The 16722-nt window shown below is 38.3% G+C and overlaps 1 protein-coding gene across 9 annotated transcripts in view; it reads right to left on the reverse strand.

The window, feature by feature from the left end:
* The window catches only part of TTC3 (tetratricopeptide repeat domain 3), a 127745-nt gene that overhangs the window by 27245 nt on the left and 83778 nt on the right, over positions 1 to 16722 (reverse strand). For all 9 annotated transcript variants that reach the window (XM_045501396.1, XM_045501395.1, XM_045501398.1 and 6 more), the window contains 3 exons: positions 12552 to 13620; positions 11557 to 11622; positions 6315 to 6464 (listed from right to left, as the gene is read on the reverse strand). In XM_045501396.1, coding sequence (XP_045357352.1) covers positions 6315 to 6464; positions 11557 to 11622; positions 12552 to 13620 — 1285 coding nt within the window. The remainder of the gene's footprint in view (positions 1 to 6314; positions 6465 to 11556; positions 11623 to 12551; positions 13621 to 16722) is intronic.

Genomic DNA, 16722 nt, shown 5'->3' on the forward strand with positions numbered 1-16722 from the left:
TAATGAGAATGTGGAGAAGCTGGAACCCTCATACACTCTACTCGTGGGGATGTTAGCTTCTACAACTATTTTCGAACAGTCTGGCAGTTTCTCAAGCAGTTAAATATGGAGTTAGTGTATGACCCAGCAGTTCTGCTCCTAAGCATATTCCCTCAAGAAATGAAAACATATGGTGGTGCCTGGGTGTCTCAGTTGGTTAAGTGTCTGGCTCTTGGTTTCGGCTCAGGTCACGATCTCACGGTTTGTGAGTTTGAGCCCCGTGTTAGGCTCCGTGCAGACAGTGCAGACCCTGCTTGGAATGCTCTCTCTCCCTCTCAAAATAAATAAATAAACTTAAAAAAAAAAAAAAAGAAATGAAAACATATGCCCACAGATATTCATGGCAGATATTCACAGCAGCATTATTCATACAGTCGAAAAGTAGAAAAAAAAACCCCATCAACTGATGAGTGGATAAATAAAATGTGGCACTGCCATTCAATAGAATATTACTCAGCAGTAAAATGGAATGAAGTACTGACATGTGTTACATGGATGGATGTACATGGATGTACCTTGAAAACATTATGTTAAGTGAAAGCAAGCAGTCACAAAAGACCACACAGAGTGTGACTCCATTTATATAAAATGCCCAGAATAGGCAGATCCATACAGTATATGAGTGGTTGCCTAGGGGGGTGGGAGGGAGGAGAATGGAGAGTTACTGACAGTGGGTATGAGATTTCTTCTGAAGGTGATGAAAACGTTCTGAACTTAGACTGTGGTGATGGCTGTGCAACTGTGTACGTGTACCACAAACACAGAACTGTATACTTTAAATGGGTGAGTTTTATGGTAAATGAATTATATCTCAACAAAAATGTTAACAAAAATAGTCACTGGATAATATAGTGAGGTATTTATTATTACCATTGCATTAATAAGGACCTTGAACCAAAGCTGAGGTTACCATCAGCAACTGCTCCCTTAAGAAAGTGATGCCTGAGCTAGGTGGACCCAAAAAATGAGAAGTGAGCCAGGCTTGGAGAGAAAGAAGGCCACTTGAGGCAGAAGAAACAGTGCTAGGAAAAGAGCCAAAAGTGAAAAAAATCACAGGACAAATGCTATCCAGTAAGTATAGAGGATAATGCAGAGAACTAACTAGTAAAGGAGAAGGTGGATGATGGAGGGTCGGCACCAATCATGGAAGGGTTTTTAAGCTCTTGGTTAACTACTGAATGCTAGTGAATTTTGGTGCTGACCTACTATAGCAGAGGGATAGCATTCACAGCCCCATCCTTATCTACACCCTTTGTCATGGGACCATCCAGGTTCCTTCCATAAAGAGCAGTCTCTTTTCTCTACCCCTGAATCTGGGCTGGCTATGTGACTTGCTTTATCTAATGGGATATTAGCAGACCTGACGTCAGCAGAGGCCTGAAAATTTCTTGTGTGACCATCCCTGCTGTCCTTGCACTTACTGGAAGAAGAATGACACATAGAGCAGAGCTGGTTGCCCCAATCATCCCAGCTGAGGCCATTCTAGATCATTCCATAGCCAGGTGACCCCACGTATATGAGCAAGTAAGCCAAGAACAACTGAACTTCAGCTGATCCAAAGGAGAAACAGTCCAGCCCAGCCTAACTGGGATAAACCAATCCACAGACTCACACACTTAACATTTACTATTATAGGTCACTAAGGTTTTGTGGGTGGTGGTTACTTAGCATTATTATGGCAGCAATTAACTGACACATCCATACTGCTTGTGAAGTGCTGAGAAGTATTTTTCAAATGGTTATGGAACTGACATTCTCTTAGGGGAGAACAAAAGCAAGGGATCTAGAGCTTGACACTTACTAACTGTTCTGCCACTTAGTACTGGTATGACTTTCAGCAAGTTGCATTAGCTGCTCCTGCCTCCATATCCTAACAGTAAAATGGAGAAAATACTAGTGTACTATGTAACATTAGTATATTATGATTGTTTGAGATTAAATAATCCATGTAAAAAATTTACAATTGAGTCTGGCACATAATGAGCTACATAAAGGTTAGATCATAAATGCTGAACTCAGGGTGCCTACGTGGTTCAGTTAGTTAAGCGTCTGACTCTTGACCTCAGCTCAGGTCATGATCTCACGATTCGTGGGATCAAATCCCATGTCAGACTTCATGCTGACAGCGCAGAGCCTGCTTGGGATTCTTTCCCTCTCTCTCTGCTCCTCCCCTGCTTACTTCCCCCCAAAATAAATAAACTTAAAAAAAAAAAAAAAAAAAGGCCGAGGGGCACCTGGGTGGCTCAGTCGGTTAAGTGTGTCCGACTGTCAATTTTAGCTCAGGTCATGATCCCATGGTTTGTGGGATCAAGCCCCATTCAGGCAGCTGCTGACAGTGAGGAGCCTGCTTGTGCTCTCGCTCTCTCTCTCAAAATAAATAAATAAACTTAAAAAAAAAAAGGCTGAAGTTGGCAAAGATCATGACTGAACGAACAGGAGAACCCCACCTCTACACAGATGTGGGCTGAGGAATTTTTGGCAGGCAGGGCCCAAGATTCTGTTTTGATGTAAAAATAGGACAAAGTTTTAAAATTCTACTCCATTAACTTATTCTAGGTCAAAATTATTTTGATTATGTTTTAAGAGCCAAAGTCAACTTCAATACCCATCTTAGCTATATGAAAATCTCATTAAAGTACCTTAAGAACAGGGGAGACGAGCAATGATTGCCTAATGGGTACAATAGGGTCTCTTTTTGGCGTTATGACAATGGTTCTGGAATTAGATAGTGTTAATGGTCATATAATATTGTGAGTATACTGAAAAACACTGAATTACATACTTTGTAATGAATAAAATGATGAATTTTATCTTAATAAATTAAAAAGAACATAAACCCGTGAGCAATACTGCAGTCAGTTATAATCTGCCAACTGCAAGTTAGAGGTAAAACCAACAGGAGATTCTGGCTGTAGAACAGGTATTTTCCTCCCACATAACAGAGAACTGGCCTAAATAACTATTAAGGCCATCCTAGCTCATGATAATAAAACCCCATCAGCTATACACAATAGCTAGCTCAGATTTTTATTGATGCTTTTTATTTTTTATTTATTTTTTTTTTCAACGTTTATTTTTTTGGGGACAGAGAGAGAGACAGAGCATGAACGGGGGAGGGGCAGAGAGAGAGGGAGACACAGAATCGGAAACAGGCTCCAGGCTCTGAGGCATCAGCCCAGAGCCTGACGCGGGGCTCGAACTCACGGAACGTGAGATTGTGACCTGGCTGAAGTCGGACGCTTAACCGACTGTGCCACCCAGGTGCCCCATATTGATGCTTTATATATGCCAAGCACTCTTTAACTGCTTTGTAAACAATTTTTCTGAGTAGGGGCATGAGTGGCATTTTGGGTGGGACAACTCTTCCTTCTAACTATACTTAGTATCTCTGGACAACCCACCCTCGTCCAACCACCCCTGTGAGTCCTCAAAAACCTACGAAGTACAGATTGTATTACTAATGAGGAAGCTGAGGGTCACAGAGGTTAAGTAAACTAAGGTAACAGAGGTATCAGATGGTAGTGCTGGAGTTCAACCTAGGCAGCCTTACTGATGCCTGAGCTCGGAAACGTGATTTGCTATCGCTTGTCTAGAGTGCAAAGGGTGGTTGTACCTAGTATGTGGTATCAACCAACTTTCAAGTAAAAGTATTAGCTGATGACCTCAGTGATCTAGAGAGTCCAAGACCATGGGAAAGATCAATAAAAGCCACACATTTCTTTTTATGTTTATAAAAGATTTCTCCACAAGCTAATTATGAACACAATCATGATTAATAAAGAAATGGCCACAGCTACATCTCATCAGCTCCTGTATAGACAACAACCTAAAAACTCAGATGAGCAATTTATTCTGACAGGACACGGGCCTACATTTTACATGGGAAATCTAACAACCTAACAGGCCTAAAACTGGGGGACTAAATAATGGCTCTTTTAAAAAACAGACCGACTACAGTCTTAGGACCCCCCCCCCCCACTTGAAAGCAGACCTGAGCCTCAATGAAGTTAAAAAAGCACATTAAAAGCCCAGTACCAGTCAGAGCTGCGGCTCCCTAGCAGCCCTCCACCCGAGGTGACTGAGTCACTGTGAATTTCTTGGTCAAGTATAGAAAGAAAGGAAGATGCCTTGAGAATCTGCACAAATACAGGACCCAGTCAGACCAGCAGTTTATAAAGCTGGACAAGCCTCTGCCAAAGAGAAGCAAAGCTCGCTCACCAGAAGCCCAAGTGGCAGAGTCTGAAAATCTGCTCTCATCACTTAATCAGTTGGCCAAAAGCATTCTCATATGGATTTAGTAAAACTGAATTTTACTAAGGTAATAGAAAGTTTATAAAAATATTTTATTTTGTTAAGCCCCCAGACAGCTTACTCAAATTAGTGTTCTATGAGTGACTACTGTGCAGGGTTTTATTTTTGCTCCTTTTCTCCTCTCCCAATCAGAAGATCTCATTCAACCAGGCAACTGACCAGAAAGTCTGGTTTCTTCAATTGCTCTCACCCTTCAAATCTCCCCTGTCTCATCCCAAGTGAAGACAAGTTATAACAGGAACGTGGTAACCATTACAACAGCAGTATTTTAACAGCTACCTTTACAAACTGACCCTTTTGTTCTGGGTGTACTTAAATACCGATAATTCCCTGATTAAAATCCCACTAAGCTAATTTTCTTCTATTTAATATGCTACCACAGTTACTGATCCAGACTTCTGGAACAAATTCTTAACTTTTTTGTGTTTAATTGAAGTATACTTGACATACCATGTTGAATTTGTTTCAGGTGTGTAAGACAGTGAATTGACAATTCTAAAAATTAGGCAATGCTTACCACGATAAGTGTAAATCCTTCCTTTCTTAAATTGCCTAACATCCACTTGTTATGCCTGTACAGAAGACCTCGTTCTAAAAAGAAACACGCTAAGATTCCTTTACATCTATAATTCATTTTCCCACCAATTCAGTGTGCCTTGCCACTAATTAATTCCAATAGCCAGTTACCTGTAACTATAATCCATCTTAGCTGATGGAATTCAAGGTCAATTCAAGATGGTCTAGGTGATTTTGCAGATCGAATATGCCTAAGCTTCATGTGTCAGTCTTACATTTCCTTCAGAGTAAGATGATGACAATAGTAGCAGTAATAATAGTGGCAGAGGCAATACTTACAGAGCCCTTACTACACAATACACAGCTGTAAGTACTTTACAAGTATTAATCTACCCCCGTGAAATGGGAGCTATTGTCACCCAAAATTTCCAGATACGAAACTAAAGCACAAAGAAGTTAAGTAACTTGCCCAAGATGAGAACTGGTACGGAATCAAGCTTGAATCTGAACCCAATTGGTCGGACCCCAAGGCTCACACTATGAATCACTAATGCTACACTGCCTCTCAATATAAACAAGGATTAACTTAGAACTTAGTCACCAGAAAAATTAAAACTAGAACTACCCTACAACCCAGCAATTACACTACAGGTATTTATCCAACGGATACAGGTGTGCTGTTTCAAAGGGACACATGCACCCCAGTGTTTATAGCAGCACTATTAACAACAGCCAAAGTATGGAAAAAGCCCAAATGTCCATCGATGGATGGATGAAGATGTGAGATATATATATATATATGGAATATTACTTGACAATCAAAAAGAATGCAATCTTGCCATTTGCGACTAAGTGGATGGAACTAGAGGGTATTTTGCTAAGTGAAATTAGTCAGAGAAAGACAAATATCATAGGACTTCGCTGATATGAAGATTTTAAGGGACAAAACAGATGAACCTAAGGGAAGTGAAGCAAAAATAATATAAAAATAGGGAGGGGAACAAAACATAAGAGACTCTTAAATATGGAGAACAAACAGAGGGTTACTGGAGGGGTTGTGGGAGGGGGGATGGGCTAAATGGGTAAAGGGCTTTAAGGAATCTACTCCTGAAATCATTGTTGCACCATATGCTAACTTGGATGTAAATTAAAAAACAAACAAAAATCTCAGTCACCAGAAAACAGATTTATTAAAGAAGCAACTGAGTATAAATAAACGAAAACCCAGATTCACAGCCCTTTTCTTACAAGGCAACATACAGCAGAGGTTCTAAAACACTGCAAAAACACTGCTACTTTAATGTCATACAGAAATTTAAAAAAGCATTATTAAGAAAAAATTCGTTGTTCAGCCAACAATGCTGTTGACTCAGCTAACTGAGGCTACTAAAGTACAGACCTCCTGATCATGCCACATGCTACTAAAGAGAAGTTTCGGACAGAATTACCTTGTTTTCTTCTGAGTTCCTTTTCAACTTTTCTTCCATGTCCTTGGTCTCTTCCGAGACCTTGAGTTTAATCTGCTCATAATTTTCACATGCTTCCTTAAGCTGCTCTTGTAAAACCTGGTACTCCTTCTCAATCTGTGAAAGATCTCCCTAAAAGTTACAAAATTATCTGTTAAAATATTTTAAAATACCCTTTTCTCATCTTGTTCCAAACAGTCTCTTAAAATAAACAGAAGAGAAAAAGAGGCAGATGAAAATTTACAAGGGAAATGTCATGATAATTCAAGAATTAAAACCTCCTAAACAGTGTTTAGCAAAGCCAACTCTTTTTAAAGTACAATTATTCATATTACTGTAACTCATAATGAAACATTTCAATCTGTACTATAATTAGTTCTGAATATTTGTCTTAAAAGGGTTCAGTATTACTAAATCAATAGTGTGATGTGAATAGCATTCTCCATGATTAACATCAAGAACTATTTATTAGGTTTAAAAAGCTGTATGTACATATGCATTTTAGATATGAACAAAACATATTAACTTTGACCCTACTTTTAAGTGTTTCAAATGGACAGTTGTAAAAATGACAAGTTAAAGTATTATCAATGGTTTCCAGTTATGTAACTATCTCTTGGACCAGCTTAAAAAGCAAAAGCAAAAACAGAAGCATATTGCAATGTGAAATATTGTCCAACAAAAAATGTCATTTATGTGTTTTTAAAAACCTTTCATTCTGAAAAAAATAAATAAAAATAAAAACCTTTCATTCTGAAGGGAGACTGGGCGGCTTAGTCGGTTAAACACTGGATTTCAGCTCAGGTCATGATCTGGCAGTCTGTGAGTTTGGTCTCTGGACTGGGCTCTGTGTCTCAGCCTGGAGCCTGCTTTGGATTCTGTCTCCCTTTCTCTCTCTGTCCCGCCCCTACTCGTGCTCTTTGTTTCACTCTCTCCCAAAAATAAACAAACATCTAAAAAAATAAAAAAAAACCCTTTCATTCTGCTAAGACAGTCAGCAATCACACCTGTGTGTCTGAAAGGCGTCTGGGTGGGCTGGCAAGTCTGCCCAGTCGAGGCTGACTGCCCTCCCCAGGGCCTTAGTGGCCAAGCCTGGAACTCTATCCCAGGGGCACAAACCTAGGTCTATCTTCCCCCACCTCCTGCACCTCAGCATCTTCTAAGTTTAAAAAAGCAGAGAATCAAGGTTTTGAAATTCAGTGATTTATCAGTTAGAGAACTATGAGCTGTGACCAGAGTGACCACACATGTCAGTCTGTTTTGAGTGTCCCAATTTTTATTTGTCCAGACTAAAAGTCTGGCAGTATGAATAGAGAGTCCACGTTTAAATAATAAATTAAATGGTCAACCCCACTACAACCCGGAGAAAGACTTTATGGTTTTAGATCTTAGTTACCTCTATGTTCATTTTCAATTCAGCAAAAGAATCACAATGAATTAACAACTTATTATTATGTATCAATTTATACGCCCAAGTCACCAAAGGAACAAGAAATTATAGCCATCTCTATGTTATCACACACAAACTTCACCACAATTCTGTAAGAAACATTATTCACACCTTTTAGAGATCAGAAAACCAAAGTTGAGAGAAATTAGGCAACTTCTTAAAGCCCCTGAGGAAAAGCAACAGTGCTGGGGATTAACTGCAAGTCTCACTGGTGGAGAAGCCAACACTCAGCCATACTAATGATAAGGTCCTGAAACTAACTGCTAATTTAACAAGTGTTTTTGAATTCTCCCAATACTGATGAAAAAATTTGAGGGTGAAGAGCATACCTGGTTTAGAACTCAGTATGCTATAAGAACTCAACACCAGATATTCTATATGCAAAAATGTTCACTATAGCACTGTCCGTATGCCTGAAAAGCTGATACAATCTAAATGTTCAACAGTAAGAAACTAATCAAATAAACTATCATATTCATACAATAGAATACCAAGTCTGCGTTAAAAATGATGATAAAAATCTATATTTACTGACATGGAAAAAATCCATAACATATAAATACCGAAAATTTTAAACACAACATATAAGCTACAATCCTTTTAAAAAGAATTGCTATCGCTTCTCGGCCTTTTGGCTAAGATCAAGTGTAAAAAGAATTGCTTACTTAAATGTAAATGTTAAAATAAGGCCTAAGGGCTGCACATCAAAATGTACATAAGGGAGATGGCAACATAGATGATTTTTAATTTCTCCTCCATAATTTTCAGTATTGTTCATTAAAAAATTAAGAGTTCTACATTTTTTTTAAATGTTATTTTTGAGAGAGAGAGAGAGAGAGTGAGTGTGTGTGTGGGGGGGGGGGGGGGCGGGAGAGGGGCAGAGAGAGAGGGAGACACAGAATCCAAAGCAGGCCCCAGGCTCTGAGCTGTCATCAGACGCTTAACTGACTGAGCCACCCAGGCACCCCATTACATTATTTTTTTAATTGGCCAAAACTATAAAGCTATTTGTACCAAGCATAGCAACACAATCTAACCTTACTTCTTCCTACTTAATTATCTATCTGGTCTTGTAAATCATTCCATATCAGTAATAATAAAATTGCTGGACTATAATTCACTTAATGAGTCTAATACTGATGGATATTTAGGTTGTATTCAATTTTTTGCTGACACTAACGCAGATGAAACAAATATGCAAATACCCTTGGTCACTGGTCTCTATACATACATAGGAGTGCAGGTAAATTCCCAATTGCCATCCCCAGAAATTTACATTTTTACATTCTTTCAACAGTGCATAAATGACTTTCTTATTTCAGGTGGAGCTGGGCATCTTTTTATTTGTTTAAAAAATCATCCTTATTTATTGTGGATTGTCTATTCACATCCATTCCCATTTTTGCATTATTAATCTTTCCCTAATTAATTTACAGAAACTTTGTACGTTAAACAAGGCAATTAGTTCTCTATCTGTCCCTATACCGCAAATAACTTTCCTAGTTTGTCATTAGTGTTTTGACATCATGTGTCTATTTGTCCATATACAAATACATGCTATGCATATGTACACACAGATTATATATGTGTATATATAAACAGATACTCTTTGTTATACTGTTTATTAATCTCATGAAAAAAATTCCCTTTTTTTCTAGGTAAATTGTGGATCTGCTTTTTAATATTGAAATCTTTGATCTGTCTGGAATTTACTTTGGTATATGGAAATAAGGTGGGGACCCAAATTAATTTCTTCTAGACAGGCAACCCGTCTCCTAATACCACATATTTAATAATTCTCCTAATTAACAATTCTCCTAATACCACATATTTAATAAACTACTTTCTGCTCACTAATACCATTTTTATTTATTATACCTTAAATTTCTATTTTCTTTTGTTCTATTCTCTCTTATTTTAACGGCCTATTTATGTGCTAAAATAGATTATGTGCTAAATTAGAATCAATTTGTCCAGTTTCAGATAAACCCTGTGCAGGAGCCAGCCACCAAGGTGGCCCTCAAGATCCTCACCTCTTGGTATTTATACCCTTGTACAGTCCTCCCCTACAATGTATCAGGGTTTTTGGGTTGGTCTGTGTGACTAAGAGAATACATAAGAAGTGATAGAAAGTGGCTTTCTAAAGTAGGTCATGAATGCTATTGCTACTTCTACTTTGGATCAACCACTCTGGGGAAAGCCAGGCCCCATGAGAACATGAGGACACTCAAGTGGTCCTACATGGAGGTCCACAGGCAAGGAACTGAAGCCCCCACCAATAGTCAGCAGCAACTTGTTAGCTGTGTGAGTGAGCCATCTTGGAAACAGAACCTCCAACCCCAGTTACTCCTTGCAGATGGCCAGATGAGCCCTGGTCTATATCTTGGCTGCAAGTCCTCAGCAATCTCCAGAACCATCAGCTGAACCGCTCAATTGCTGACTCAGAAGCTGTGAGATAATAAATGTTTATTGTTGTTTTAAGGCACTAGGTTTTGTTTTTTTTTTTTTTTAATTTTTTTTTAAACGTTTTATTTATTTTTGAGACAGAGAGAGACAGAGCATGAACGGGGGAGGGGCAGAGAGAGAGGGAGACACAGAATCGGAAGCAGACTCCAGGCTCTGAGCCATCAGCCCAGAGCCCGACGCGGGGCTCGAACTCACGGACCGCAAGATCGTGACCTGAGCTGAAGTTGGACGCTTAACCGACTGAGCCACCCAGGCGCCCCAATTAAAGCAATAGGTTTTAAGGTAATTTGTTATGTAGCAACAGGTAACTAATACATGTTGTTCATGATTGTACTGGAACTGTGTTAAAAGCTTTAGGGACAACCAGTCTCTTCACAATAATGGACCTTCCTATTCAATACTTTTCATTTACATAAGTCTTCTGTGCGCTTCTCAGTACATTTTAAAGTTTTCTTTCATAGATTTAACTATTTTATCTTTTGGTAAAAGATATCTTATCTTACTATTAAAAATGGAATTTTATCTTCTAGTATACTTTGCAACAGATTGTTGTTTATATTTGGAAAAGTATTCTATCCAATCACCTTTTTGAATTCTCTTAAGAGTTTGGTATTGCATTTTCACTTGATTGTTTTTTAATCTTCCAGATACACAATGTTAGCCTCCGTAAGAAATAATATTACACCTCCTCTTTTACAATCTTACTTCTCTTAATTTTGTCAGTTGCTATCTCCAGGATAATAAAATACCAATGGTCATGTTTCACCTAAAAGTGAGATGAAGGCTTTGGCTTGAGAAAAAGATATTAGCATGTGGAGAAGTATTCATCTTTCTCCATATTATTATGAGTTTTAGATGAGAAGGGGAATTGAATTTTATCTAATACCTTTCAGGAACTATGGAGTTGGCCAAATAACTTTTCTTAAGATACATCAACACAATATATTATATTAATAGCTTTTCTAACTGAATCATTCTTATAATGGTGAAGGTTTTTATTATAAAACTTTCTGTATCATTCACATGAATAAGCTCTTATATATAAATTAATAGAGGCTCATTATACCAGTTAAAACAATAAAGCCATTATACTTTGAAATAAATAAGCTAGGGAAAAAACACTTTTGTTTCTGCCTCTTTCCCAAATTCAATAAAAACAATTTTTTTTGTCATGTTCTAAAGCTTATTGCATGGTAACATTTTATATGGAATTAGCAGACTCCAAATAGTTCTAGTTCATCATTGCCATCTAGTTATAATAATGAAAACTAAAAAACCTTTAAATAGTCTAATACAATTCTGACTCACCTGTTGTGCCTCAAAAGGATCATATGGCTCAGTATTGACCTCTTGATGTGTTATATTCCAAGACACCTTTGGGGAAAAACAAACAATTTCATTAATCTCAATTCCTGTGGTACAATAAATCCATTATGTAATGACATTTTAAGACATGCTCACAATTTTTTCGAGGTGTGTTTTATTTATTTTTCTCCAATTTCAATAACTCACACTTTCTACAAATTCTTGTATTAGGAAAGAGCTATCATGTAGAATTGGTAAAAATGAAAATGATTTTGGTTTATTACTCTAACATGTGCTTTCAGAGCTTTTTAGAAAACAGAAAACATAATAAGGAGGGGGATAATCCAACAAGGGTCTAATGAATTCACGCCTGACAAAGTGAACTACAGAACATAAACTTATTCTCATGCTTGTTAGTAACTTTTATTCACGTCTTTTGTTTCTCTCCACCTGACTGTCTTTTTAGAGAAACTGGTTTTCGTAAAAGAAACTGGTCACATATAGCCCAGACTCTGTTTTTTGGGGCCACCTGTGCAAAAAGCATATTTCCTTTCATTCTCCATACAGTAAGTTTGTGGCGGCCAGCACCCCACGTTGTGAGGTTTCCTGGTCTAGCTCTAACTGGGTAGGTAGGCTGGTGTGTCAGGGCTTCGATACCAGGATGTGCAAGTGCTACAGAAGTAACTACATCATCCTCAATGGTGCCATTATTAATCATTAACGTGATGGCTCCATCTGCTGATTCCTCTATCTCATTTCTCAACTGGTACAAAACTTGGTTAGGGAAGAAGGGTATTATTTACTAGACCCAAAAATTCTTTCTGAATTACCGATCATGCCCTACAAAAGGGTTCATATTTTTAAAACATTTCCAGGCAAAAGCTTTCATAACCATTATAAAGTCAATAATTTAAAAGAATTTTAGTAAATGGCAAAGAAAGATGAAAAGGAAAATTTAACTTCAGAATTGAGATTACTTTTTTCTATTTAGGTCTTACCTGTATAGCAGCCATTTGTGTATGTGGAATATTTGTTACTTCGTCGGTACTTTCTAGATTTACTTCCCACTTGTTGGCAGAATTTCCACAGTGACCTTCATGGCTGTTAGACCCACTGAGGGCTGTACCGTCACCATTCATGCTGCACTGTGTCTTTACTGATACTTCCAAAGATTCCTGAAGGATCTGTGTTTTAGAGGCAATCTCGTTACCAGGAGGAGTATTCTCAGCATTCAAATGAGGACCCTCAAAATATACAGCAGCACTTTCATCTGGTCTGTCACTGGCTACAAACGATGGCGCCACTGGTACTGATCTTTGCAGCTGATATTCAGAAGGAACATTGGCTAGAGGTGTATAAATGTTAGTGTACTGGGGTAAACTGGGTAACACGTTCATATATGTTGGTGGTGTCTGGGTAATGTCAAATCCCCGAAAGGGGAGGTATGTACAGTATCTTGTGACCAAATGGGGTTGAGACCAATAGGTTGGTTTCACATCCTCAGAGGCTGGTTTGGGAGAATTACAGGATACTTGCTTGTGACCGGCATCCTCAGACACTGATGTGGGAGAATCAAAAGAGACCTCCTTGGGCTTCTCATCCTCAGAAACTGATCTAGAAGAATTATCAGACACTGGTTTCGGGTTCACAGCTTCACAGGTTGGTTGGGGAGAATTAGCAGATACAGGTTTGGGCTTCACGTCCTCAGAAGCTGGTGCTGAAGATAACTCAGACACTGGTTTGGACTTTACATCTGGTTTAAATTCCCTCGCGGTTGGATTCAGTGGTAGTTTAACTCGTAAATACTCCCCTGTTTTTGAAATTTCTTCCACTTTTGTCTTAATGTTTTTCTTCTTTCTCTTTTTCTTAAGCCGTAATGCAACTTTCTTCAATGCAATACAGTTGTCAATCACAACAAAACGAGGACATCCCAAGAGAAAAGATTTCAAACCTCCGGCTTTTTCTAGTATTTGCCGAGTTTCTTCTGGGAAGAATTCATATTCTTCAGAGAACATTTTATTATTCATGTCCAAGGGACCATGCTCTTCCAACAACTGAGAGAAATAACTTGGAAAAAATTTATGTTTACATGTTATTACAAGGAAGTACTTAAACATGTTCTTTTGAAAAAAGTGTTTCCCCCAAAATTCTCCCCAAGAAAAATACTATTTCACTTTCAACTGATCTCAACACCTCCCTAACAAACATATTATACTCATATTAAATCTGACAAAAGCTATATGCAATCAGTGATACTCTAGAAGCAAAATTTTGTTTACCCTTGGAGAATAATCCTTAAAAAATTTGTTGGGAAAAAAACCGAAAAAGGATTAAAAAGTTATTTCATAAATTTCAATTACATAATTATACAATCTATTTTAAAAGTAACGAAAAGAAAATTTATTCAAGAAAAATAACAAGAGTATCAGTAACAAGAATGTCAAATGAGAAGAAATCAAATTTCATTAAAATCCTATTGCAATTTACATACAGTAAAACTCTTAACATTTTTCTGTTTAGGAATATGCAATGATTCAGAAGTACTGAAACTAATCATGTCTGATCAATAAACCAATACAAACAAAACAAAAAATCAAATAAATCAATATAGCAGAGGATCAGACACACATAATGGGGTGATCCCTTAATCTACATCCAGTCCTAGACTGGGGTGCACTCCAGTTAAGGGGCTATTTTCTTTTCCCATTCTTGTGTCAGGCTCCAAGAGCCTTCCTCTTCCATTAGAATTTGGTATTCAGTCTATAACAATGGCGTAACTAGCAACCAAGACACATACTATGCAATTTCAAAGAGATAGAGCCTCCACATTTTTTCCACTGCCTAAGTAGCAATGAATTTTTCAAACATTGAGGCAGGACAAAATTTAACAAGGGTCCCCAGCCCAAAGGGAAAGCGTGTTATAAACCATATTGTGAATAAAATTTTTATAGTTGCTATTATTTGAAACGCAACACAAAAATGAACCTTAACTCTATTTATACATCTTTCTAGCCCTGAAAAATCATCTCTGTAAGGGAAACACTGGGTCCAAAATAGCATAAATATGACTTCTTTATAACCAGTGTTTTACAGGGGTTAGCAACCATCCATTGATGCACAGAACAGTGGTATTGGTATGGCTGTTCGGCAGACATGAAAGAGGCCAAAGCTCTAATGAAAGATGCTAGATACAACTGAAACAAGGAGGCTGACTCCACTTCTGCCAAGTTAAACAAGATGCATCTCTCTCATCATTGCTCCTGTTCAAAGTCTCAGACTCTAAAAGGGATAGTGTTCCTGCACTTCAGAACCAGAGGTAAAAACGGCACACTACATGAGACAGCAGTTTAAACAAACAAACAAAAACCTAACTATACCAGAAAGATGAATAGTTCTTATGTTGTTATCTCATATATGCAAGTACATGTTTACTCGCGTACATATATTTTCACACTTGGATAGGGACCATCAGGGTCTGAAATGGTCATGGCTGGCCTTCCATAGTGCCATTACAGGCCACTGAAGGCACAGGGGCAAGGGACAGGGTGAAGAAAACGTTTGGGAAAGCATTCCCACCCTAGTATGCTGGCGGTGGCCCTTGGACAAATCACTGTTTTGTAGAAGCTCGTGATTCTTCCCTCACAAAGTCATTCTCTTTACAATACAGTGTGATCAGACCAATGATGCAGCTCTCCTGCTACTTGCAAGCTGTGCGAAAGGACTGTGTCTTCTACTTTGTCTGCAATCTTCCACAGTGCTTAACCCTAAGTGGTTAAATAAATCGTGGCTGACTAATTAATACCATGAAAGAGGTGATAGGAAAAGCTAAGTGCAGAACGCTACCCAGTGAAATACAATTCCCTTCAACTATCTAAAATCATAAATTGTTAGAACTAGAAGAGGGTCAAGTCAATTATACACCAATCAGTCTAATCTCCACCTTCACAGTGGAATACGTGAGTCAGGATAAAATTAACAGCAGTTATCCCAATGTTCTGGATTCCTTGCGTAATATTTTTTTTCTACTCTAACACTCTTGTCATACACAAAATTTTAGTTTCATTTTTCTTTCTTTTACCCACTGGCCACTAAAAGAAATCATTCTTTTTTTTTTTTTTAAGTTTTATTCATTTATTCATTTAAGTAATCTCTACACCCAACATGAGGATCGAACTCACGACCTCGAGATCAAGAGCCACACGCTCCTCCGACTGAGCCAGACAGACACCCCTAAAAGAAATTGTTCTTAAACTCATCATCACATGTCTACTTTTGAAAATTCAGAGAAAGAATTGTTTTGAGGTGTAACTTCCTGTAAGTTTTTGACTTTAAAGTTTTATCTCAAAATACATCAGCCTATTTTCTTCCTCATAAAGTTGTTTAATTTCCTCCCACTTATAACAGTAATAAATTCTTTAAGAAGCAAGGTCCTGACAATGACACAGTTTAGCTTCAGTTTCGGATGCTTGAAGCAAAGCCTACCATATTTTAAGAAATACTAGTGTAGTTTTATAGCTGTTTCCATGGGGTCATCCAGGAGTTTTCTGGAAATATGATATGCTCAGCATTTCTTTTTTTTTTTTTTTTAACGTTTATTTATTTTTGGGACAGAGAGAGACAGAGTATGAACGGGGGAGGGGCAGAGAGAGAGGGAGACACAGAATCGGAAACAGGCTCCAGGCTCTGAGCCATCAGCCCAGAGCCTGACGCGGGGCTCGAACTCACGGACTGCGAGATCGTGACCTGGCTGAAGTCGGACGCTTAACTGACTGCGCCACCCAGGTGCCCCGAGCATTTCAACTCTAAAGAAAAACCATAGGGACGCCTGGATGGCTCAGTCGGTTGGGTATCTGACTTTGGCTCAGGTCATGATCTCATGGTCAGTGAGTTCGAGCCCCGCATCGGGCTCTGTGCTGACGGCTCAGAGCCTGGAGCCTGCTTTGATTCTGTGTCTCCCTCTCTCTCTGCCCCTCCCCCACTCACGCTCTGTCTCTATCAAAAAATGAATAAATATTAAAAAAAAAATTTAAAGAAAAACCATAAAGAAGGGCCTAGGAGCATAACCAGACTGAAAAGGAAAGAAGCGACTGGGGAAAACAGAAGCAAGGACTAAACTATGGATGAGTAACAGGTTTTCTGCGAGAATAACCAGGTCTTAAATTAATTTCC

This window comes from Leopardus geoffroyi, chromosome C2 (genome assembly GCF_018350155.1).
Source record: "Leopardus geoffroyi isolate Oge1 chromosome C2, O.geoffroyi_Oge1_pat1.0, whole genome shotgun sequence".
NCBI classification, from domain to species: Eukaryota; Metazoa; Chordata; class Mammalia; order Carnivora; family Felidae; genus Leopardus; species Leopardus geoffroyi.